This window comes from Gorilla gorilla, chromosome 7 (genome assembly GCF_029281585.2).
Source record: "Gorilla gorilla gorilla isolate KB3781 chromosome 7, NHGRI_mGorGor1-v2.1_pri, whole genome shotgun sequence".
Taxonomy (NCBI): domain Eukaryota; kingdom Metazoa; phylum Chordata; class Mammalia; order Primates; family Hominidae; genus Gorilla; species Gorilla gorilla.
This window is the reverse complement of record NC_073231.2, coordinates 92036469-92063026: the sequence shown is the minus strand read 5'-3', so window position 1 is coordinate 92063026 and position 26558 is coordinate 92036469. Positions and strand designations below refer to the sequence as shown.

At 38.4% G+C, this 26558-nt stretch overlaps 1 protein-coding gene across 2 annotated transcripts in view; it reads right to left on the bottom strand.

Moving 5' to 3' along the window:
* Nucleotides 1–3388, bottom strand: part of LOC134759104 (uncharacterized) — a 31863-nt gene extending 28475 nt beyond the window's left edge. For both annotated transcript variants that reach the window (XR_010135007.1, XM_063709363.1), the window contains exon 1: nucleotides 3203–3388. Coding sequence is in view for 1 of the 2 variants with exons in the window: in XM_063709363.1 (XP_063565433.1) it covers nucleotides 3203–3280 (78 nt within the window). In the remaining variant the exon portion in view is untranslated. The remainder of the gene's footprint in view (nucleotides 1–3202) is intronic.
* Nucleotides 3389–26558: the final 23170 nt, after the last annotated feature.

The window sequence follows — 26558 nt, the reverse complement described above, 5'->3', positions numbered from 1 at the left end:
AGTCTGATTATTCTATGTAGCATCTTTGTTTCTGTTATGCCTAATATGGAGATAATTTGGATTTGAAACCATGGGAGATTGACTAGATCCTCAATGTCAATCTAAAACATATCTACTAAATCACACCTTGTATAAAAATTAAAAAACAACAACCAGTAATTATGGAAAATAGTAGCAACTCTTAGCCCATATTATCCCATGGTGGAGAATTTTAGTATCCCCAAATTAAGATGCAATAATGTGGGAGAAATAGATATACCAAGTAAAATATGATGTTTGCAAAAAGTATTGCCTTTACTAATTAGTTCACATGTTAAACTAAATATAATTTGCCTTGAGTACCGTAGAGACCAAAAAAATATTCACTGGAGGAGAAGAGAGAAGAATGAAAAATGTATGAATGGTTAAAAATACCAATATAGCAATGAACATATTTTTTCCATATAAATGGAAAATTTTGCCAGTGGATATAATCTTAATAATTATGATGATGATGATGATGCAATTTTCACTTCATTAGAATTCAAGTTAAATAAGTTACTGGAAGTGTTTTCCAAGAGAGTTCTGATAATTTAAACAAATCTCTTCGTGAGAAAATAGTTTACTATTATGTTTTAGCTGTATCAGCATATAAAGAATAGAGTGTGCATTTCTGGAAAGCTAATTTTAAAATAGGGAAGAAGAATTTTTAAAGACTCCATTGAAAATATCACCCTCATTTACTCTGACATAATTAAAAACATTTTTTTTTGCCTGAGTCTTCTTGCTAGGGAACATAATTTTATTATAACAAAAGTCGTATCTAATTCAAGTTAAATACATGCTAATATCATGATTCAATTATGACTGCTTTAGAGAAACAAACATTTCATCATTTAGAAAATAAATTGTGATACCATCTTAAGTGGAAAATAGAAAAAATTAATAAAAATAGAAAAAATCTATTTGTTCAGGAAACATTTTAATATCCATAATCATATCTATGTATTATTTCATCATTTTTAGGGCATTATCACAGACATCACATTGTTTTGAGATCTGTAAAATCCATGTGAGAGCAGGCACTTATTCAATAGGTACTTACCTAGCACCAACTACGCGCCAGGCACTGAAAAGCACTGAGGATTTAATGTTGGGCAAACAGAAAGTCACTGACTTCTTGGAGTTTATAGTTTCCTGGGAAAGGCAGCCAATATATTTGATAGTTCTTAAATATAAGGAACTATGACGTGTTAGAGAAACTTAAAGTTGGTCAATGTGGTTAAAGTACGGAATGAAAGAACGGTTAAGCCTGGAGAGAGAACCGAGTGCTGTTAAACTGGTTCTCCTGCATGGAGGAGAGAGGGGAGGTGTGGAGAAAACCCTTTGTAGCATTTGCCAGTTTCCACAGGATACATACTCTCCCCACATCCAATGATTCGGCAATCAGCTTGCAAATTTTCAAAATATTTAACCATCTGCATGCAGGTGCCAGCCAGTATGAGCCAGATCCAGCGCACTCCTTTTCTTCCCGAGAGGCTAGATCACAGAGGATCCTTGTATGCCATAAGGAGTTTGATTATTATCTTAGAGAGCAATGGAAAGCTATTGCATTGAACATATTTTAATTTTTAAAATAAAACTTTGACTATAGCATGGATTAAAATGGGATGCAATGAGATAATTTCTGAGTACAGTGTGAGGGTCCAAGAGAAAGATGAAGATGGCTAGAATAAGAGTGATGGCAATAGAGAATAAGCAGTTGACCAAGTCAAGAAACAATTTGATGTAAAATCAACAAGTCTTGATGGACTAAGACACAAGGCAGAGGATGATGTCTACAGGTCTCTGGCTTGCAAAACTGGAAGAGTGGATGGGTGGTGGTATCAAGATAGAAAACCCTTGGGTTGGGAGAAATAGTTTTAGAGGAAAAGATCATGAGATCAGTTTTGAATTTGTAGATTTTGATGAATCTTTCTTTCAGATCTCCAGGTAAAATGTTGGGTGGGTAGTGAGATACACAGATTTGGAGATTAGGAGAGGTTTGGGCTGAAGATAACCTTTTGGGAGTCAAAGTTTCAATTACATGATAGTTGATACCATGCACCGATATTATAGCCTAGGGAGAAAATACAAAGTGAGAAAAATGAGGACACTTAGGAATGATTATTGAGAATATGCAGCATTTAAAGACAAGCAGAAGAGGCTGAGCCAGGATAAGAGGGACACCATGGCCAGTGGGTAGGAGGAAAGCCAGGAGACTCCTTGGCTTCTCTTGGTCACGGAAGCCAAGAGAAGAGAGTGCTCAGGACGGATGGAGGGGGCAACATTGCTGAATGTCGGGTAAGGAAGTAACTTGTCCAAGCTCACCCTGGGGATTGGGATGCAAACATTCTCACTGTGTTTGTCAAGAACAAATTCTTAGTCTAACCAGAGCAAATAGAAAGAAAAGATATTTCAAGGATACGCAGATTTCATTGAGAAATGAAGACAGTATCTGAGATTAATGAGAATTGGAACTGGAAAGAGCTTACCTTTTATGTCACTGTATTTGATTATAATTATTACATGTAGCATTGGATATAATTATGCTATGTTATTAGCATTAACTGTGAGTTTACTGTGAGACACTGCTCTGCACTTCACATGCATCTTTCTTTTGATTCTAACAATCATGTGAGAACGATACTACTATTAGCTTCATTTTACAGATGAGAAAAATGAGTTTTAAAGAGGTTAAGTAACTTGTTCAAGGTCACACAAGTTGATAGGGGAGCCAGGGGTCAGAGATAGATTTAAGTGATTCCAAAGCTCCTACCCTTGAACAATGTACAGATTGGCATGAATCAAGGCGTCTATTCCCAGGAGCCAGGCATGGTGGCCTCACACCTGTAATCCTAGTGTTTTGGGAGGCCAAGGCAGGAGGATCATTTAAGGCCAGGAGTTCAAGACTAGCCTGGGCAACATAGCAAAACCGTGTCTCTAAAACAAAAATAAAATAAAATAAGTTATCGGGGCATGATGGTACATGCCTGTGGTCCTAGCTACTTGGGAGGCTCAGATGGGAGGATCACTTCATCCTAGGAGCTCAAGGCTGCAGTGAGCTATGATACCATACCACTGTACTCCAGCCTAGGTGACAGAGTGAGACCCTGTCTCTATTAAAAAAACAAAAAGTGTCTACTCCCTCGATCACCCCCACCCCCTTTAGAGGCCCAGTCACCTCTGCTCTCTGCAGAATGCTCCATTCTCCGTTCTTATGGTGGGCTTCCTCAGCATCAGCTTGCATATGACCCATCATAGTCTTAGCCCTGATTCTTTATGAGCTTAGTGTCCACACATGTCAGTTATAAACTTCACAGAAGAATGTGCTCAGACCAGTTCATCTAGGATGTAGAAGGAAGGCAGGTGCCCCCTCATGATTCAAACAGCTATGTCTAGGGATTGAGGTCATAAAGAGAATAGTGATTTGGGGCAGGGACTGTTACCTCAGAGGGAAGCAGAAACAGGATTGCTATCTTGGATATACATACTCTCAAATTCTCAGTCTTTTTGTATCTTCAACCTTTCTTCTTCTGACTTTTTTCTAAACATATAAACATATTCCTCTCAGTTTTAATCAGACATTTTTAATGGTAAATGACAGAAACTCAGCTACAATTTATTTAAGCAGAAAGAGAAATTTTATTATAGAAATATTGATTATCTCAGATCTTGAGAGAAATAATGTTTCTGGGTCTCAGGAACAATCAGAAGTAAGTAAGGATCGAAATGTTGCTAGCACTCATCTTTCTTTCTGTTAGTCTTTCATCTTCGCATTTCTCTATATTTTTATTTGTCTTCCTCATTGCAGGTTGCTTTCAAAACATGATGGAAAACATGATTGCCAACGAATTTTACAGTTTATAGTTTCAATCACTGAAATGAAATTGATTTGGTATTTCTCTAGTATAAAATCTAAAAATCCCATGGCGGGGAAACTGGCTCATTTGAGTACATTAGCCACTCCTCATTCATTCAGGTGGTTCATTGGTACGGATTCTTTAGACCAATTTGGATTAGATTAACTACCAATTAATTCTGATAAGGAAATGGATCATATAAGAAACATGATATCTCTTGGCTGGGCGCAGTGGCTCACGCCTGTAATCCCAGCCCTTTGGGAGGGTGAGGCAGGTGGATCACTTGAGATCAGGAGCTCGAGACCAGCCTGGCCAACATGGTGAAACCCCGTCTCTACTAAAAAATACAAACATTATCCCAGCGTGATGGCAGGCACCTGTAGTCCCAGCTACTCGGGAGGCTGAGATAGGAGAATTGCTTGAACCTGGGAGGCAGAGGTTGCAGTGAGCTGAGATTGTGCCACTTCACTTCAGCCTGGGCAACAGAGCAAGACTCCATCTCAAAACAAAAACAAAAACAAGAAATATGATATCTCTCATTCTTCTATCCCATGTTGGTGGAACTGCTTTGGGAGGACATTGGAAGAAGTTTCCAGGAGAAGCAGGTTGCTCCATTCTCAACTTCCTGATGGCTGGTTTCCTCTGCTTCAGTTTGCACATGGCCTATCAAAGTCTTATCCATGAGCTCTATTCTCATGAAGGTGCTGAGATAACTACAGTCTTCCTTCTCACCTTCCTTTTCACAGCCCAGCTTATTTTCAACTCATATTCATTTTCTTTATCTTAAAGTCAATTCTTCATCTACTGCAGTTTGACCTACATTCTCACTACTCCAAGAAACTACTTTTGCCAAGATTGTCACTAGTTAGTTCAACAAACACTCTTCAGTCTTTTTCTTACAACAACTCTCTTCAATTTATGTCATTGTTCACTAACTCCTATGTGACAAAGGCTTCCAATTGCGTCCCAGGATCCTTTTTCCCCTTTTTTCTTATTAAATGGAACCCATTGCTCACCTGGAATTATGGCTGTCTAGAATAAGATTTATTTTTCCCAGCCTCCTTTGAAGTCAGATATGGCCATGTGGCTAAATTCTGCCAATGGATTGGAATTAGAAATGTTGTATAAAATGTAGAGTAAGTGTCTTTCAAGGTAGTGGTGCGCTCTTCTTCGGCCTGTCCTTTTTCTTTCTGGGATGAATCTTGAGAAACCATCTTGGACGATTAAGATGCAGAGTAGAATGTAGAAAGAACTTGATGATAATAGAGGCCCCACACTAGTGTAGGCTTCCTAACTATACATCTAGTCTATGTGAGAAAGGACTGTACTCTGCAACTAAGTATAATCCTAACAGATACATACTTTTTTCTTGAAACTCCCTTCCCTTTCCTCTGTTTACTCTCTGTAACTCTGCTCCCTACTGGTCTTCTTCCTACTATTTTAGATTTTCTAACTCAGACTTATTTTCCTTGATCCATCCCTTGTCTCCATGGTTCTGTCTGGTGATCTCTGAATATTCTAAGTATTTTATATGTGAAACCTCACCCATACTCACACTTAAAATTGCTATATTATGTTGTTGACTCAGAAATACAAGTTTCTAGTCTTTCCCTCCTCTTCTGACTGCAGACCCAAGTATGCCTTAGCCTCTGAATGATTTTAACTTTTTAACATTCCTTAAGTTGCTTACATCAGTTAGTGACCCCCCTATCTTAACTGCTGCCTGAGAAAGAAGACTGAATTTCTCTCGACCTCCGTAGATGGTCTATTGCAGCAGTCTTACAGCTGGTCTTCTCTTATTTAAATTCTTTTCCACATTGCTGCCAAAGTTGTCTTTTTTTTTTTCTTTTGTCAGGGTCTCATTCTGTTGCCCAGACTGGAGTGCAATAGTGAGATCATGGCTCACTTCAGATTCAGTCCCCTGGGTTCAGGTGATCTTCCCACTTCAGCTGCCAGAGTAGCTGGGATTACAGGCATGCATCACAATGCATGGATAATTTTTATGCTTTGTAGACAAGATTTTGCCACCTTGCCCAGGCTGGTCTCAAACTCCTAGGCTCAAGAGATCCACATGCTTCAGCCTCCTAAAGTGCTGGATTATAGACATGAACCACTATGCCTGGCCAAAGTTGCCTTTCTAAAACCAACTCCAATCATGATACTTTTCCAAATAAAAAATCTTTTAATGACTATCCATTGTCCAATGTCTTAATGTGCATAACAGAAATTTCAGGTACTGCTTCTCTCTCCAGACTCATTTTCAGTAACGTCTTCAGATTCCAAACTTCCAAAAACACTGAACCATTTGCAGCTCCCACCTGAGCCATGCTCTTTGTAGATGCGGGATGCTTTGAAATACAGTTTTTTCTACAGTTTTTATCTCCTCTCATTTCATAGCAAATTCCCACTTATCCTTTGAAACTCAATCCAAAGATTCTTTCCTCTATAAAGTTTTCCCTGATATCATCAGGTCTATGTAGATTGATGGTTTTCTTCAATGCTTCTAATAACTACCTAAATAGGTGCAAGCCTGCATTACATCTGCTACATTGCTAATCACTTTAGTTATACATCTGCATTTTTGACTTGAGCTAGAGCTTATTTTTTTATATCTGGAGTGTCGTCTTCTTCCTGGTACACTGTAGGTATTTAATAAAGTGTTAAAATTATTAATTTATAAAGATAAAAATATGGGAAAAACTAAAGTTCTGTTTATTACTAAATTCATCTTGAACCTGATTATGAGCTCATCAAAAATAGCATTCCCAAATCAGGTTGTTACTCAGTACGTGATTCTCTGAGTGGCCCTGTCAGTATCACTCTTCCTTTTATGCTTCCCCCATATCCTTTGCATTGGCTATTAATCCAAAAGCAGAAATTCTAAGTCCACCTGGGTCAACAGGATATTCCCCCAACAGGCATTTGAAAATGACTTGAGGTTTGTCAGAAATGCAAGTTTCTGAGAGCTGAGTCATCCAATGTGAGTGTCTTACAGAGAGGATTTGTGAGCAGCCAGCCCTGATGATTTCCCTGGATCTGCTCCCATTTCTGTCCTCTCCAAAGACTATGTACACTGCTCTTCCTTTGATTTTGTGAGCATCCCTTTTCACACACTCCCTTATTTCACTGGGATGAGCTAGAGTCAGTTTCTTTTCTTATAAATGAAAGAATCTTAACCAAAACACCAATTGTAAAAATACTGAAGGACTGCAAACACTATTGGCTGATTCACTATTCTGCGGGTTAATGACTAGGTTCTCATAAATGCACACAGTGAATCTCTTTGAGCATACAGATTTTATAGCTTTCTAAGAGGTTAGATTTAGCAGAAACAAAGGTAGGCAAATTCATGGTACTTTTCCACAAAACCACATGAACTCAATTTAAATATTGTTTTCATTTCAGGTGTCCTTTTTTCATGCTTTTTCATAAAAGAACATGTTTCACCTTCTAGAAACAGTCTTTTCACTTCAAATTTAAAATGCCATGTTAAGTTAGCAAAGAATTTTGGCTTCAATTGTTCCTAGATGTTAGGTCCACTTCTCCTCAATGCCAATTAAAATGACATAGTCTGATGTATGTGTATCTGATGTTTCCATAGCAGCTAACACTAAGCAGCTTTACTTCCTAATTAGCTTGACGGTACACTGTGAAATTCCTTCGATCCAAAGATGAGATGTTATAAGATATGGCCTTTGTGTAAATATAACCTTCTATGACAGGAAGCCAAAAAAGCAAAATTTATCCAGATGAAACAGAAAGGGGAAATGTGCTCAGCCAAAGTGTTAAATTCAAGCTGAGATTTGGCAGAACACTGGGAAGAAAATATCCTCTACTGTTTTGTTATAACACACACACTCAGTGGAATACTTAATAATCAGAAGGAATTTAAGGCTTGGTTTTGTAATGCAGTTTGGCAACTGGCATCTCCAGTACCCGAGGTCTGTACATATCATCACAACACATTATTTAATACTGATTTAGAGGGCACATCAGCCTGCTGATTCAGCTCCACTACTTCCTGTCAACAATAGTGATAATATTATAAAAACTCTCATGTACCCAGTGGTTATTTAACAAAGTAATCTCAGCTCTCAGGAAATAGAAAATAATCCATCAAGCTAAAAAACTTACCAAGAATTCAAAGCAGCATCTCAAAGTCCAGGTGCTAAAGCTGATCTGATCTGTATTTTCTTTTATGTTAGACTTAATTCTAACTGGTGTAAAAATTTAGTTTTATGGCTCCCAAAAAATAAGCAGCAAATCAGAAGATAGAGACAAGTGACTTCTATTACACTGACAGTGAAAGAGGGGAAAGAACATTATAGAAAAAGCAAGAATAAAACTACAAAATGTGTACTTGTCTGGAGTCACTTCAAAGAAGGACAAATATTGGTGTAAGGAAGAGTCTTGGTGAAGAAATAAAAGAAAGAAAGAAAAAGCACAAATAGCCCAATTTAGCTTAGTAGCCCCAGCGGCAACTCTGTATTATTATTGGAAGGATGGGCATCCTGAACCATCAAGAAGAGTTTGGTAAATTCTGTGTGGTGGCCTCTAGTTATGAAGAAAGCAGCTGGGTGGGGTGGTTTATGCCTGTAATCCCAGCGCTTTGTGGGGCTGAGGCAGGCAGATCACTTGAAGCCGGGAGTTCAAGACCATCCTGGCCAACATGGTGAAACCTTGTCTCTACTAAAAAAAAAAAAATATGCAAAAACTAGCCAGGCATGGTGGTGCATGCCTGTAATCCCAGCTACTCAGGAGGCTGAGGCAGGAGAGGAATTGCTTGAATGCGGGAGGCCGAGATTGCAGTGAGCCGAGATCATGCCACTGCACTCCAGCCTGGGTGCCTGGGCGATGGAGCTGTTTAAGGAAAAAAAAAAAGAAAGCAGAAACGTATTTAAATTTCAAGAAGAATTTATTATAAGACTGAATTGAGGCAGGGACAAGGGGAGGATACTGAAGGAAGAGGAACAGCAATGAGTCCCAGGAACCAAGAACAAAATAGATGCGACTAAGGGCTCAGTTGTTGCAGCAGACCTTACCATGAAAGACTTGGGAGGGGAAACAGAAAGGAGGGCTAGGAGGAGTAACTGGAATTGCAAGACAAGCACATAAACTGCTCTAGGGTCTTGGGGAAGAGAGGCCTTGAGATGGTAACAGAAGAAATCACTGTACAAAAGAGACCCATACAATGTAGTGCAGGTTGCTGTGGAAGGTGACAGGCCTCATTGCTTAGAATTCATCTGCAGCCAGCTGTAATTTGGGAATAAAGTAAAATTATTTTAGTCATGCATCTATAAACAGGTACTTTGATATCTAATACCAAATGTTTTATTTTATTTGAAAAGCATGTTTGCTTTATTTTGAGCAAGCATCATGCTGTGAATTAGTGAAAGCATAAAAGATAATGAAGAGACTCTTCCAAGATGGTCAAATAGGAACAGCTCCAGTCTGCAGCTCCCAGTGTGATCGACACTAGAAGACAGGTGATTTCTGCATTTCCAACTGAGGTACCTGGTTCATTTCATTGGGACTAGTTGGACAGTTGGTGCAGCCCATGAAGGGCAAGCCGAAGCAGGGCGGGGCGTCGCCTCACCTGGGAAGCAGAAGGGGTCGGGGGATTTCCCTTTCCTAGCCAAGGGATGCTGTGACAGATGGTACCTGGAAAAACGGGACTCTCCTGCCCAAGTACTGCACTTTTCCAACTGTCTTAGCAAATGGCATAGCAGGAGATTATATCCCATGCCTGGCTCAGTGGGTCCCACGCCCACAGAGCCTTGCTCACTGCTAGTGCAGCAGTCTGAGATCGACCTGTGAGGCAGCAGCCTGGCAGGGGGAGGGGCATTCGCCATTGCTGAGGCTTGAGTAGGTAAACAAAGCAGCTGGGGAACCTTGAACTGGGTGGAGCCCACTGCAGCTCAGCCAGGCCTGCTGCCTCTGTAGACTCCACCTCTGGGAACAGGGCATAGCTGAACAAAAGGCAGCAGAAACTTCTGCAGACGTAAACGTCCTTGCCTGACAGCTCTGAAGAGAACAGTGGTTCTTTCAGCATGGTGTTTGAGCTCAGAGAATGGACAGACTGCCTCCTCAAGTGGGTCCCTGACCCCCGTGTAGCCTAACTGGGAGACACTTCCCAGTAGGGGCTGACTGACACCTCATACAGGGAGGTGCCCCTCTGGTAAAAAGCTTCCAGAGGAAGGATCAGGCAGCAATATCTGCTGAGGGACCTGACTGTTCGAAGGAAAACTAACAAACAGAAAAGAATACCATCAACATCAACAAAAAGGACATCCACACCAAAACCCCATCTGACCAAAGGTAGATAAAACCACAAAGATGGGGAGAAACCAGAGCAGAAAAGCTGAAAATTCTAAAAATCAGAGCGCCTCTTTTCCTCTGAAGGATCGCAGCCCCTCACCAGCAACAGAACAAAGCTGGATGTAGAATGACTTTGACTAGCTGATAGAAGTAGGCTTCAGAAGGTCAGAAATAACAAACTTCTCTGAGCTAAAGGAGGATGTTCGAACCCATTGCAAGGAAGCTAAAAAACATGAAAAAAGGTTAGATGAATGGCTAACTAGAATAAACGGTGTAGAGAAGACCTTAAATGACCTGATGGAGCTGAAAACTATGGCATGAGAACTATGCAGCGCATGCATCAGCTTCAAAAGCCAATTCGATCAAGTGGAAGAAGAATTATCAGTGACTGAAGATCAAATCAATGAAATAAAGCAAGAGAAGTTTACAGAAAAAAGTTAAAAAAGAAATGAACAAAGTCTCCAAGAAATATGTGACTATGTGAAAAGACCAAATTTATATTTGATTGGTGTACCTGAAAGTGACAGGGAGAAAGGAACCAAGTTGGAAAAACCCTCTGCAGGATATTATCCAGGAGAACTTCCCTAAACTAGCAAGGCAGGCCAACATTCAAATTCAGGAAATACAGAGAACACCACAAAGATACTCCTTGAGAAGAGCAACCCCAAGACACATAATTTTCAGATTCACCAAGGATGAAATGAAGGAGAAAATGTTAAGGGCAGCCAGAGAGAAAGGTCGAGTTACCCACAAACAGAAGCCCATCAGACTAACAGCTGATCTCTCAGCAGAAACTCTACAAGCCAGAAGAGAGTGGGGGCCAATAGTCAACATTCTTAAAGAAAAGAATTTTCAACCCAGAATTTCATATCCAGCCAAACTAAGCTTGACAAGTGAAGGAGAAATAAAATCCCTTACAGACAAGGAAATGCTGAGAGATTTTGTCACCACCAGGTCTGCCTTACAAGAGCTCCTGAAGGAAGCACTAAACATGGAAAGGAACAACCGGTACCAGCCACTGCAAAAACATGCCAAATTGTAAAGACCATCGATGCTAGGAAGAAACTGCATCAATTAATGGCCAAAATAACCAGCTAACGTCATAATGACAGGATCAAATTCACACATAACAATATTAACCTTAAATGTAAATGGGCTAAATGCCCCAATTAAAAGACACAGACTGGCAAATTGGATAAAGAGTCAAGACCCATCAGTGTGCTGTATTCAGGAGACCCATCTCACATGCAGAGACATATATAGGCTCAAAATAAAGGGATGGAGGAAGATCTACCAAGCAAATGGAAAACAAAAAAAACCAGGGGTTGCAATCCTAGTCTCTGATAAAACAGACTTTAAACCAACAAAGATCAAAAGAGATAAAGAAGGCCACCACATAATGGTAAAGGGATCAATTCAACAAGAAGCATTAACTATCCTAAATATATATGCACCCAATACAGGAGCACCCAGATTCATAAAGCAAGTCCTTAGAAACCCACAAAGAGACTTAGACTCCCACACAATAATAATGGGAGACTTGAACACCCCACTGTCAACATTAGACAGATCAAGACAGAAGGTTGACAAGGATATCCAGGAATTGAACTCAGCTGTGCACCAAGCAGACCTAATAGACATCTACAGAACTCTCCAACCCAAATCAACAGAATATATATTCTTCTCAGCACCACATAGCACTTATTCCAAAACTGACCACATAATTGGAAGTAAAGCACTCCTCAGCAAATGTAAAATAACAGAAATTATAACAAACTGTCTCTCAGACCACAGTGCAACCAAATTAGAACTCAGGATTAAGAAACTCGTTTAAAACCACACAACTACATGGAAACTGACCAACCTGCTCCTGAATGACTACTGGGTACATAATGAAATGAAGGCAGAAATAAAGATGTTCTTTGAAACCAATGAGAACAAAGACACAATGTACCAGAAGCTCTGGGACACATCTAAAGCAGTGTGTACGGGGAAATTTATAGCAGTAAATGCCCACAAGAGAAAGCCGGAAAGATCTAAGATTGACACCCTCACATCACAACTAAAAGAACTAGAGAAGCAAGAGCAAACACATTCAAAAGCTAGCAGAAGGCAAGAAATAACCAAGATTAGAGCAGAACTGAAGGAGACAGAGACACAAACCCCTTCAAAAAATCAATGAATCCAGGAGCTGGTTTTTTGAAAAGATCAACAAAATTAATAGACTGCTAGCAAGACTAATAAAGAATAAAAGAGAGAAAAATCAAATAGATGCAATAAAAATGATAAAAGGGATATTACCACTGATCCCACATAAATACGAAAACTACAATCAGAGAATATTATAAACACCTCTACACAAATAAACTAGAAAATCTAGAAGAAATGGAAAAATTCCTCAACACATACACCCTCCCAAGACTAAACCAGGAAAAAGTTGAATCTGTGAATAGACCAATAACAGGCTCTGAAACTGAGGCAATAATTAATAGCCTACCAACCAAAAAAAGTCCAGGACCAGATGGATTCACAGCTGAATTCTACCAGAGGTATAAAGAGGAGCTGGTACCATTCCTTCTGAAACTATTCCAATCAATAGAAAAAGAGGCAATCTTCCCCAACTCATTTTATGAGGCCAGCATCATCCTGATATGAAAGCCTGTCAGAGGCACAACAAAAAAAGAGAATTTTAGACCAATATCCCTGATGAACATCGATGCGAAAATCCTCCATAAAATACTGGCAAACTGAATCCAGCAGCACATCAAAAAGCTTATCCACCATGATTGAGTCAGCTTCCTCCCTGAGATGCAAGGCTGGTTCAACATACACAAATCAATAAACATAATCCACCACATAAACAGAACTGACAAAAACCACATGATTATCTCAGTAGATGCAGAAAAGTCCTTCAACAAAATTCAACAGCACTTCATGCTAAAAACTCTCAATAAACTAGGTATTGATGGAACATATCTCAAAACTATAAGAGCTATTTATGACAAACCCACAGCCAATATAATACTGAATAGGCAAAAACTGGAAGCATTCCCTTTGAAAACTGGCACAAGAGAGGAATGCCCTCTCTCACCACTCCTATTCAACATAGTGTTGGAAGTTCTGGCCAGGGCAATCAGGCAAGAGAAAGAAATAAAGGGTATTCAATTAGGAAGAGAGGAAGTCAAACTGTCCCTGTTTGCAGATGACATTATTGTATATTTAGAAAACCCCATCGTCTCAGCTCAAAATCTCCTTCAGCTGATAAGCAACCTCAGCAAAGTCTCCGGATACAAAATCAATGTGCAAAAATCACAAGCATTCCTATACACCAATAACAGACAATCAGGGAACCAAATCATGAGTGAACTCCCATTCACAATTGCTTCAAAGAGAATAAAATACCTAGGAATCCAACTTACAAGGGATGTGAAGGACCTCTTCAAGGTGAACTACAAACACTGCTCAATACAGTAAAAGAGGACACAAACAAATTGAAGAACATTCCATGCTCATGGATAGGAAGAATCAATATCATGAAAATGGCCATACTGCCCAAGGTAATTTATAGATTCAATGCCATCCCCATCAAGCTACCATGAGTTTCTTCACAGAATTGGAAAAAACTGCTTTAAAGTTCATATGGAACCAAATTAGAAAATAGCCCACATTGCCAAGACAATCCTAAGCAAAAAGAACAAAGCTGGAGGCATCATGCTACCTGACTTTGAAATATACTACAAGGCTACAGTAACCAAAACAGCATGGTACTGGTACCAAAACAGAGATCTAGGCCAATGGAACAGAACAGAGGCCTCAGAAATAACAGTGCACATCTACAACCATCTGATCTTTGACAAACCTGACAAAAACAAGAAATGGGGAAAGGATTCCTTATTTAATAAATGGTGCTGGGAAAACTGGCTAGCCATATGCAGAAAGCGGAAACTGGATCCCTTCCTTACACCTTATACAAAAATTAATTCAAGATGGATGAAAGACTTACATGTTAGACCTAAAACCATAAAAACCCTAGAAGAAAACCTAGGCAATACCATTCAGGACATAGGCATGGGCAAGGACTTCATGTCTAAAACACCAAAAGCAATGGCAAGAAAAGCCAAAAGAGACAAATGGGATCTAATTAAAGTAAAGAACTTCTACACAGCAAAAGAAATGACCATCAGAGTGAACAGGCAACCTACAGAATGGGAGAAAATTTTTGCAATCTACCCATGTGACAAAGGGCTAATATCCAGAATCTACAAAGAACTTAAACAAATTTACAAGAAAAAAACAAGCAACCCCATCAAAAAATGGGCAAAGGATATGAACAGACACTTCTCAAAAGAAGATATTTATGCGGCCAACAGATGCATGAAAAAATGCTCATCATTACTGGTCATCAGAGAAATGCAAATCAAAACCACAATGAGATACCATCTCACACCAGTTAGAATGAGGATCATTAAAAAGTCAGGAAACAACAGATGCTGGAGAGGATGTGGAGAAATAGGAACGCTTTTACACCCTTGGTGGGAGTTTAAACTAGTTCAACCATTGTGGAAGGCAGTGTGGCGATTCCTCAAGGATCTAGAACTAGAAATACTGTTTGCCCCAGTGATCTCATTACTGAGTATATACCCAAAGGATTATAAATCATGCTACTATAAAGACACATGCACACGTATGTTTATTGTGGCACTATTCACAATAGCAAAGACTTGGAACCAACCCAAATGTCTGTCAATGATAGACTGGATTAAGAAAATGTGGCACATATACACCATGGAATACTATGCAGCCATAAAAAAGGATGTGTTCACGTCCTTTGCAAGGACATGGATGCAGCTGGAAACCACCATTCTGAGCAAACTGTCACAAGGACAGAATACCAAACACTGCATGTTCTCACTCCTAGGTGGGAATTGAACAATGAGAACACTTGAAAACAGGGTGGGGAACATCACACCCTGGGACCCGTCATGGGGTGGGAGACAGAGGGAGGGATGGCATTAGGAGAAATACCTAATGTAAGTGATCAGTTAATGGATGCAGCAAACCAACATGGCATACGTATACCTATGTAACAAAACTGCACGTTGTGCACATGTACCCTATAACTTAAAGTATAGTAATAATAATAAAAAAATACTAATAAAAAAAAGACAATGAAAAGATGGTGTCAAATTTCCAGATGCATTCAATCCAGTGGCTGGGATAGTCACACATGCAAGTCATTCTAATGCAAGTCTGTCTGAAGGGGGTATGAATAGAACATTTACTGAGCACTTTGTGCTAGGCTGTGTACTGCCTGTGCATTTAAACATATTAATGTATTAAACATAGTAAATATAGTTAACATATTAAACATACTATATAATTTCAATCCTATAGAAATTTCAAGGAATAGATGCAAGTATCCCATTTCACAGGTGGGGAAACTGAATCTTAAAAGTTCAGTAACTTGCCTCAGGCCACAAAGTTCTGGATATTAAAGAAGATAGATTCAGATTCCTCTGACTCTTCTCTTAGACTTGTTTCCTTTTCTGCTCCATCCAGTTTCTTCTTTTCCTTCCTTTCCTTCCCTTCCTTCCCTTCCTTCCCTTCCTTCTCATTCCTCTTCTCTTCCCCTTCCCCTTTCCCTTCCCCTTCCCCTTCCCCTCCCCCTTCCCCTTCCCCTCCCCTCCCCTCCCCTTCCCTTTCTTTTTCATAGTCTCCCTCTGTTGCCCAGGCTGGAGTGCAGTGTCGTGATCTTGGCTCATTGCAACCATTGACTCCCAGGTTCAACAGATTCTCATGACTCAGCTTCCTGAGTAACTGGGATTACAGGCACGCTACACTTCGCCTGGCGAATTATTATGATTTTTAGACAAAGTCTCACTCTGTCGCCCAGGCTGGAGTGCAGTGGCGTGATCTCGACTCACTGCAACCTCTGTCTCCTCGGTTTAAGCAATTCTCCCGCCTCAGCCTCCTGGGTAGCTGGGATTACAGGCATGAGCCACCACATATTTTTAGTAGAGACGAGATTTCACCACGTTGGCCAGGCTGGTCTCGAACTCCTGACCCCAAGGGATCGCCCACCTGGGCCTCCCAAAGTGCTGGGATTACAGGCATGAGCCACTGCAGCCCGGTCCCCAGTTGATTTCTGAAAGTCGATTTTATTTGTTTCATGCTCAACAAGAGTCAAAGCATTTATTTCTAAGACCCTCATAAGCTGGGCACAGCCTAGCAGAGTAAAGGAGATTGGAGGGTGGAGCAAGAATAGATGAAGAGGGGAAGATCTACTTGGAGGTTGGAAGCCTTTTCATTATCCCAGAGAGTGAATATGTAGAATGGAGCTCACTTCTGAATTTAGCATTTTGACCTTTTAAACTCTCATGCCCATGTATTACCAAAGCAACTAATAGTCTTTGAGGTAGCCCTGTTTTAAAATATTTCTCCATGACTGTGAAGTTGGTTCTAGTCAAGGGACTTAAGCACAGATCAGAAGAGCTACAAATAATCACCAGTATGTGCAAAATATCTTTATCTTTTCTGACTTTCTTTAACCTAGGCCCGTATTTCATAGGTCTTCCTAACTTTATACCTATTACAGTATTAGTACTATTGAACTAGTTTAACAAGGCGGTGTCTCCTTGAAGCGCATCTATTTTGGAAAGATGCATTTGAGAAACATTTAACAAGATTAGATTTATTGTTTACATGTCTAGGAGGAGCAAGTGTCACTGAGGAAACAATGCTAGTCCACAGTGAATGCATTTTCACCATTCTTCACCTCAAAAGAAAATTGCACAACTACAGACGTTTCATAAAACTCTGCGCATTCACGTGGCTTTTGGTCTGTGTTTGGACATGGTTTGTTTCTTAATCTTAACCTATCCCTGAAGAAGCCCATTATGAAATGTTCCTCCCCACATCCCCAAAGGTTCCACATTTAAGTAAAAAATCGTTGTTTGAACAGATGTTGGAAATTGTTTGAACAGATGCCTAAATGCTGCCTAATAATTGGAAGAGCATATTATGAGTATGCTAAAATGTGAAATCCCTAAAACAAAGTTTTTTCAGAAAATCTTATTGTTCTAGCTTAATAGTAGCCCATCTGAGAAACTTTCTGCTCTTAATAGGATGAATGGTTTGTGGCATGGTGCCTGATATGCAGACACTAGGTTCAGTAAAATGTCGAGGACTTTGGAATTAACCTTAAATGCCATTTGCAGTTGTTTGAAATAATTTCTATTCTTCTTCTTTTTCTTATTTTATTTATCTTCTTTCCCTTAATACGCCCATTAATTTTTATCACTGAGATGGAATATTCTATGCTTCTGCTTTTATCTTGCCTTCAACACTTTGAAGGAGAGGTAAGATAATTAGTTGAATAAACAGACAGTACATGGCAGAGTAAATCTCCCTTGACAATTCAGTCTGATTTTTCCTCCTTTAATGCACTCCATACTTGAGGAAATTAACCAGTTCTTTATGTATTATAGGTTTCTGTGAATTTCAAGATAGATATTAAGTATTTGAACAGAAAGGAAAATTGGATTGAGAATCATTGCCCAGGTTTGTGTTAGTGTTTAGGGGACAGCATGGAGCAATCTGTGAATTTACCTGTTCCTAAGGTTTGTCCCTCATAGACATCTGTATTTGTAGACTATGGGAAGTAGGCTCTATTTAGTTAAGGGGTATATTTCTGTGAACTGGCTTGCCTGCTGCCTGGCGATGCTGTGCCCAATGTTACTGCAGGCAAAGAATGGCGCTGTGGCTGCTCCCACTCTCAGTGGATGCTGTGCTTGGTGCAGATCCTTGTTTGTTGCAGGGATCGGGTGTGGGTGCTGATGCATTACTTGCCCCAGCTATAGATTTATTCATCCAACAAATATGTTGGATGCCTACTATGTGCTGAACATTGCAGTATGCTCCAGTGATTCATCAGTGAAGGGACAGCAGGGGTCCTTTCTAAAGTGTTGCTCTATGCTTTCTGAGTGAGGCAGTGACACCTTTTCAAATTCAGTATCTTGGCCTTTTCCATTTCTGGGCACCAAAATGTCTGCCATCAGTGAAAATCTATGAATCCATTGGCCTACTTATGTTTTGACATTTCTTTCTGTAATTTGAATCAGAATTTTCAGGTAGAAGAATTTGTTCATTTATTCACTAAACAATTATATATTTAGTACTGCCACATGCCAGACTCTATGCCAAGCATTGAGTAAACAGCAGTGATCAAAAAGAGAAGTTCCTTACTTTCACAGAGTATATTTGGATGGGAAGACTAACATTACAAAACAAAGAAACAAACACATTTATGATTAAAAATTGTGATAAGAATTATGAGCTTAAAAAACAGGGTGCTTTGCTGGGAGGGGTGGCTCATGCTTGTAATCCCAACACTAAGAAGCTGAGGCAGGAGGATTGCTTGAGCACAGGAGTTTTAGACACCCCAGGCAACACAGTGAGACCCCATCTCCAAAAAGAAAAAAAAAAAAAACAGCTAAGTGTGCTACAGGTATGCACCTGTAGTGAGACAGCAAGTGATACTACAGGTACATACCCGATAGGGAGGCTGAGGCAGGAGAGTCACTTGAGCCCAGGAGTTTGGGGCTGCAGTGAGCTATGGTCATGCTCCTGGACTCCAACCTGGGTGACAGAGTGAGACTCTGCCTCTAAAAACAAGCAATCAAACAGGGTGCTTTGACAGTGAATAATGCAAGGAACCTCCTTATGATTGGATGATCTCTTTTAGGAGGTGATATGAGATTTTGTCATGTACTGGTGGTTTGCACAATTCCAAAGTTATGGGAGGTGGTCACTGGAGTTGGGCAACCTGGCAATGTGGTGACATTGAAACCTGAAGGGAAGAAAGAGCCAGCCATGTGACAATCCAGAGGGAAAAGTCTCTATGTAGAGAGAACATGTATGATGGCCCCAAAATGAGTATCAAAACTAGGTGTATTGGCAACCTCAAAAAAGGCCAGTGAGAATAGGGTAGCAGACAGCAAGAAGCCAATAAGAGAAGATAATGGAAAGGTAGGCAAAGACCTGACCATTATGGGCCCTGTAAATCATGGTAAAGTTTTTGAGTTTGCTTCAAACCTAATGAGGCACAATGGAGAGTCTTAAATAAAAGAGTGACATGGTCTTAGATTTTCAAAAGCTCTCTCAGTTGTAGAGGGAGTGATAGGTGGAAGGAGACAGAATTGAGACAAGTTAGAGGTTTATAGCCCTAATCTTGACAAAAGATGATAAGGATTGGATTTAGGAGATGGGTTAAAGGAATATAATTGGGAGAATTTACTGATGGGTTGCATATAATAGATGAAAAAGATTAAGATCTCATAATATGACTTCATTATTGAAATTTCAAAATTAAACCAAAACTTTGATAACTAGCATTTTAAATAATTTTAAGGTTGAACAATGACAACATTACTTCCAAATATAAGTCTCAAATTACACTGAGCATGACATACTCTGGTACTCAGTAAATGAGCAAATATATATTTAACAAATAACTTGGTAAAGTAGGTAACATTTTGCCTATTCTAACAACTTATGAAAGTAAATTAACAATATATTATTTTTATCATTTTTCCTGATTTCTCAAATATTAGTGAAATAATAAATATTATGACTGAAAAGGTTTACCTGAAGTGCCTTGGCAGACCAGTCACTGGCAAACCCAGAACATTTTTGTTGCTATTGGACAAGAGGGACTCTTTCTGCTGGACTGGGTAGTTGGTGAGATGGGAGCCTGAGCTGCCGCTGCTCCTTGTGACACTGCATGGGGAAAGACAGATAGACAGTTCTTCATGACATTTTTGAAGCCCTGGGTACAGTTCCGTGAGCTCTTCAACTTTCCAATGATGTGATGTAATAAATGTACTTTTTGTATTTTAAACTAGTGTGATAGGATTTCTGTCATTTCTTTACAGAATGTATTCTGAGCAAGCAAGGATCTTAGTCTTAAACTAGAGGCTATAACTTAAGGAGAAGGGAAAAAATGAAGCCAACAATAAGAAGGATATATGTGTATGTGGAAGAATCAGGACACTTGACATCTAATTTTGACTCTTCTACTCTTAGGTTTTCTGACTTTAGTTTTCTTATTTGGAAAACTAGTATTCATTCTAGCCCTGAAATTCTATATTTCTAAGGATCTATTTTATGTCTATATTTTAGTGTCTTACTTAAATGATACATCTTTTTTTTTTTTTTGTCTGTTTAGGAAAGATAGAGCTGTAAGGAAATAAAGACGTGTTTCTTAGAAGGCTAAATCGAATACAAAAACCAAGGAGTATTCAGCTTAATGTACTAAAGTTGTCAGATCAAGATATGACCATAAAAGTAGATTGATTTACTGTAGAAAAATTAATGGGTCATACATGTATGTAAATTTATTTATGGGGATATTATGTTGACATTTAGCTTGAATTTTTTTTGTAAGATAAAGACCTAGCTATAGATAATGTAGAGAATGCTAATCTCTTAGCAACATACAAAACAAATTGTGCTGACCAGGTGTTTTGAGGTCCATAAAAGGTATCATAAAAATATAAAAATGGGCTCTCCTAGTATTGGCTTGTATGTCTTTGGAGAAATCATGCGTTATTCATCTGTTCTCTGGCTTGGTTAAAACTGTTTCCTTTATTTTCCACATCGCTGAGTGCCTACAAAATGATAACAGGGACTTGGTACGGTGGCCCAAACCTGTAATCCCAGCACTTTGGGAGGCCAAGGCAGGAGGATTGTTTGAGGCCAGGATCTCAAGACAAACAAAGCAAGACCCTCTCTCTACCAGAAATTTTATATATATATATAAAAATATATATAAAATATATATAAAAATATATATAAAAATATATAAAAATATATAAAATATATATAAAATATATATAATATATATAAATTTATATGTAAATATATAATATATACAAATTTATATAAATATATAATATATATAAATTTATATATAAATATATTATATATATAAATTTATATATAAATATACAATATATAAATATATAAATATATAAATAAATAAATATCTATATAATTTTTATATATAAATATATATAAATTATATATAAATACATATAATTTAAATATATATAAATACATATAATTTATATATAAATATATATAAATTATATATAAATACGTATAATTTATATATACAAATATATAAATACATATAATTTATATATAAATATATAAATATATATAATTATATATATAAATCTATATAAATACATATAATTTATATATAAATCTATGTAAATATATATAATTTATATATATAATTATATATATATAAATATATAAATATATAATTATATATAAATATATATATAATTCATATATATAAATATATATGTAATTCATATATATAATTATATATATTTATAAATATGTATAAAATTATAATTATATATATTTATAAATATATATATAACTATAATTATATATATTTATAAATATATTTATTTATATAAATAAATAAATAAATAAATATATATATATATAAAATTAGCCAGGCATGGTGCATCTGTAGTCCTAGCTACTGAGGAGGCTGAGGTGGGAGGATTATTTGAGCCCAGGAGTTCAAGGCTGCAGTGAGCTATGATCACACCGCTACACCCCAGCCTGGGGGACAGAGTGAGACTCTGTCTCTAAAATAAATAGATAGATAGATAGATAGATAGATAGATAGATAGATAGACAGACATTAGATAAAAATTAAAAAAATAAATGAAAGGCCAGGCGTGGTGGCTCACGCCTGTAATCCCAGCACTTTGGGAGGCCGAGGTGGGTGGATCACGAGGTCAGGAGATGGAGACCATCCTGGCTAGCAAGGTGAAACACCGTCTCTACTAAAAATACAAAAATTAGCCGGGCGTGGTGGCGGGCGCCTGTAGTTCCAGCTACTTGGGGGGCTGAGGCAGGAGAATGGCGTGAACCCGGGAGGCAGAGCTTGCAGTGAGCCAAGATAGATCGCGCCACTGCACTCTAGCCTGGGCGACAGAGCTAGACTCCGTCTCAAAAAAAAAAAAAAGGAAACAGTTGTATGCCTCCCTTTGGAAGAGAAAACTAATGTTGGTCCAAAAATACTGGAAGCCACAGACATTCTGAGACTGTGGGAACGAACGTTTGTACAGCCTTGTAATTCACACGAGGTGCATGTGTGCTTTGACATACTGGTTGAGAAACTCTGGCTTAAAAAAGTAAAGGTGACATAGATGTTCCCATTAAATTTTTTTTTTTTCTCCAAATGAATGCTCAAAAACTCCCTTCCTGGCCAAGCGCGGTGGCTCACGTTTGTAATCCCAACACTTTGGGAGGTCGAGGCGGGCGGATCACGAGGTCAGGAGTTTGAGACCAGCCTGGCCAACATAGTGAAACCCCGTCGCCACTAAAAATACAAAAATTAGCTGGACGTGGTGGTGGATGCCTATAATCCCGGCTACTCGGAAGGCTGAGGCAGGAGAATCGTTTGAACCCGGGAGGTGGAGGTTGCAATGAGCCGAGATTGTGCCACTGCACTCCAGCCTAGGCAACAGAGTGAGACTCCATCTCAAAAAACAAACAAACAAACAAACAAACAAAACATCCCTTCCTTAAATTCTGGCCTTGGATTTACGTCAGTTGGCCGTGTCATTTAGTCCCTAAAACTTACTATAACAGGGGTGCTAGCCCTTTTATAAGCTTGAAAAGAAAGACTACCGATCTTTCTTTATAATTCCTATACTTTATAAAGGATAAAGACTACTTTATAATTCCTATTTAATAAAAAGGGAGCTTTTCCTTTGTATCTGCAACAACCACATTTACAGAATGCCTGAGATGAGGGATCACTCTCTATTAAGCATTTGTTGAATTTGAGACGAGCCTTCTTAAAATATACATAGAGCACTTTGGTAGCTGTGCAGGTGGGTGATTTTGCTCTCCAGCAAAAGCTGCCCTGCTGCCTTCTCTTGGTCTGTGAGAAGTTAAGCGCTTTGCTTCCTTAGTGTCTATGAGTTTAAAGCTAGCATTTGTTTTCTTGTTCTGAGTCTATTCTTTATAAATTTAGTGTTTACAATAGTTAAAGTTGGTCAAATACATAGGGAAAACCTAAAGAACTTAGGTGGAAAAATGTTAAAGCATTAGCTTGACCTAGAAAGAATACGCTTCTCATTCATATGCTTTTACTTCATTTTCCTCAGGTTAGTTATCCCTCAAAGCAGGTTACTCTCACAGCTCCAGCCCAGAGTGAATTTTGAAAAAAGTCCTACTCCCTGTTGAGGTTTCTTCTGCATTGACTGCTGATTTAGGCTTTATTATTATTATTATTATTATTATTATTATTATTATTATTATTTTTACAGAGGCATTCCATTTCTCCTTGCTGCTGCCTTCCCATATTTTAAAATTACTCCTGTCTTAAGTCAATTTATGTTTTCCATGTGGCTTTGGAGGGGTGAGCAGTGTCCCCGGCTGTTTTTGATTTATACACACTCATTCTCTCCATAGTCTTCCCTGAAAATGGCCTCATCAGTGCAGGATAGCAGAGGCTGCTTCCTCAACATAAATATATATGCTTCCCCCTGGGAAATATACTGATTTAAATTTCCACCTGCTCTTCTGGGATTTATAGTATTTACTGAGGATGTTATGCGTCTGTCCTGCTCACTCTTTACTCTTCCACTTGGCTTACTTTTATTTGACTTTAAGCAATAAAAGTTGACTAAAAAGATAGAAATGATTCATTTCTAGGTGACACGAGGAAATGTGAGAGTGCAATTTCCTTCTATTTCACCAAAGGTAAAGGCTTAAAAGTAATTTTTTTTCCATTTGATCATTCAATCCTGGAGTGTGCTTCAAGAAACATCAGCTGGTCAGCATTTGCTTTTATTTTATTTTATTTTTTATTTTCCTACAACATAATCTCCGCACAATTATTTTTTAAGAAACAACCCACAAATTTTCACCTACTGTTCTTGCAAAAACCAGTAGCATTGAGTAATGCATTTAATGGATAGGAACATTAATATTTTTAAGAAGTAGAATATGGATGCTTAGGATTATAATTTCAATTTGTTATGTAAGCAAACTACTTGTGACCTTGGTCTCTTCACCATCTCTGTGATTGACATGATTGACTTGGTTGGGCAGGTAGGGAGCCCTTCTCCACCTAAAAGGTTGCCTCCATCCTGAAGCTACTTGCTCAGCACAACAGCATGTCCTTTTAAGATATGGGAAAGGTATGTGTATACATATATTTCATTTTTCAAATTAAAATTCTTTTCCATTTATTGCTGTCTAACCTGTCATTTCTTCCTCAGCTTATGCAATGGAGGTGTCTAACCTGGAGTCTATAGACCTCTAGGTTGCTCAGTGGATTTTAGAGCATCGGTAGTCCTTTCATGCGTTATGCAAAATTTTGGGAGGATGTGCAAATGTCTATTATTCTGAAGAAAGATATCCATGGATTAAAGTCACTGTTAAGGACTCATTTTAAATTCTGTGGCTAAAATAATCCTCATGTTTCATGGAGTTACATCCAGTATAAGACACAGTTAAACAGTGAAGTGTTAATTCCCTATGACATAATTTATGTTTGCTTATTTATTTGCATATCTGGATCCTGCAGAACTTTCTTATGATCTACTTTCTGAAAAGCATTTGAAGCTCTGAAGAATTTAATCAGCATATACAACTGTCATTGTACAACCATGGTGAATCCTTGTGTACAAATAAATGATCTGGACACTGGGAGCTGGGATTCCTGGTCACCCACCCATCCAAGCTGATCTTAATAAATATATTACTGAATTTTTAAAAATCGAATCATGAAGATATTAAATCTGAGTTCTAAGTTTGTTTTTTATTTTCAGAATAATCTTTTAATTTTTAAAAATTCCTGGTGTTGTAGAAATAACCTGAAGTATATTGGTATCCACTCTTACATCTATATGAAAAACAAAATTGTTTAAAACCCAAGTTGAAATAAGTCCAAAATGTGAAACAGTGAGCATCTTACACAATGAAATGTACATCTCAGCATTAACAACTGAGCAGCTAAATAGATGCTTTAATTTTTTAAAACCTACAAAAGTAGAATCAGAAAATGTATAAATTATTTAAAATCTAGAATTTCGATTTGTTTAAAAGATAACGGTAATAATGACATTCACCACTAAAGAGCTTGACTCAGTGTCAGCGAATCTGGTGCTGCTATCTGACCATCAATAAGAAATCTGTCCCACTAGCAAGTACCGCCAGTCTCAGGGATTACAGGCGTGTGCCACCATGCCTGGCTAATTTTTAGTAGAAACGGGGTTTCGTCATGTTGGCCAGGCTGGTCTCAAATTCCTGACCTCAAGTGATCTGCCCGCCTTAGCCTCCCAAAGTGCTGGGAGTACAGCAGTCTGCTACTGCAATAGAGCTACTGATGTACATTTATATTTTGTCAGTAAGCCTAGCTTTGGAATGGCATTTGTAGATCTAGTTAGAATGGTAATTCTCTGGGGACAATTCCTTTCTAATATATTGATATCCACAATGGTCTCTATGTGCATCTTCTTTCCTTATTCTGCTTTCATTCCAAAGATAACTCTAACCTGGCCTCCCTTACATAAGGAGCCAGATGTCATCGATGTTGAGTAGGGCTGTGATGAGTTGGATTTCAATTACTGACCAAACGTTCAGCAAGTGGTGGAAGCTGAAAACTGCAGCACGGATGACTGAGGAGAAAGGGTGAGTCAGTGGAAAAGCCACTAATGGAAGGCCAGATGGAATAATGAAGATGCCAGAGAGAGGGATTACTTAGGGAAAGTAGTTTGGGCATTATTATAGTTTCCATATCCTATGTTTGTGTATATATAAAACTTATACGTCTTATGATTATGCAGTCATCCAAGATGACATCAAAACTCTTGGGCTCAGCTATTGTGAGACATAAGGGATGAAATCACTGAAAATGATGCCCTCTGATAATGCCACATATATTCCCCAGCAATTCTTATTCAGTATATATAAGTACTAATGTTTCCATTTGCTGAGGTGAAGACAAAATGACTCAAAATGAATAAAATGAATCATACAACAGGGAGAATTTTGTCCGCTCCTGAGAGTAACTAAGACAAAACAGAGTGAAACTGTAATTGCATCTTTCCTGTGTCTTGTCTGTGAGATCTAAGACATTATTAACGCATTTTTAAGTGGTAGACTCAAAAATTACTATTAATGAAGCCCCTCAGATCTGATTATCACCAAGACTTTCTTCACTCTACAATTTTGTTGTTGTTGTTGTTTTTGAGTTGGAGTCTTGCTCTGTCGCCCAGGCTGGAGTGCAATGCCGTGATCTCGGCTCACTGCAAC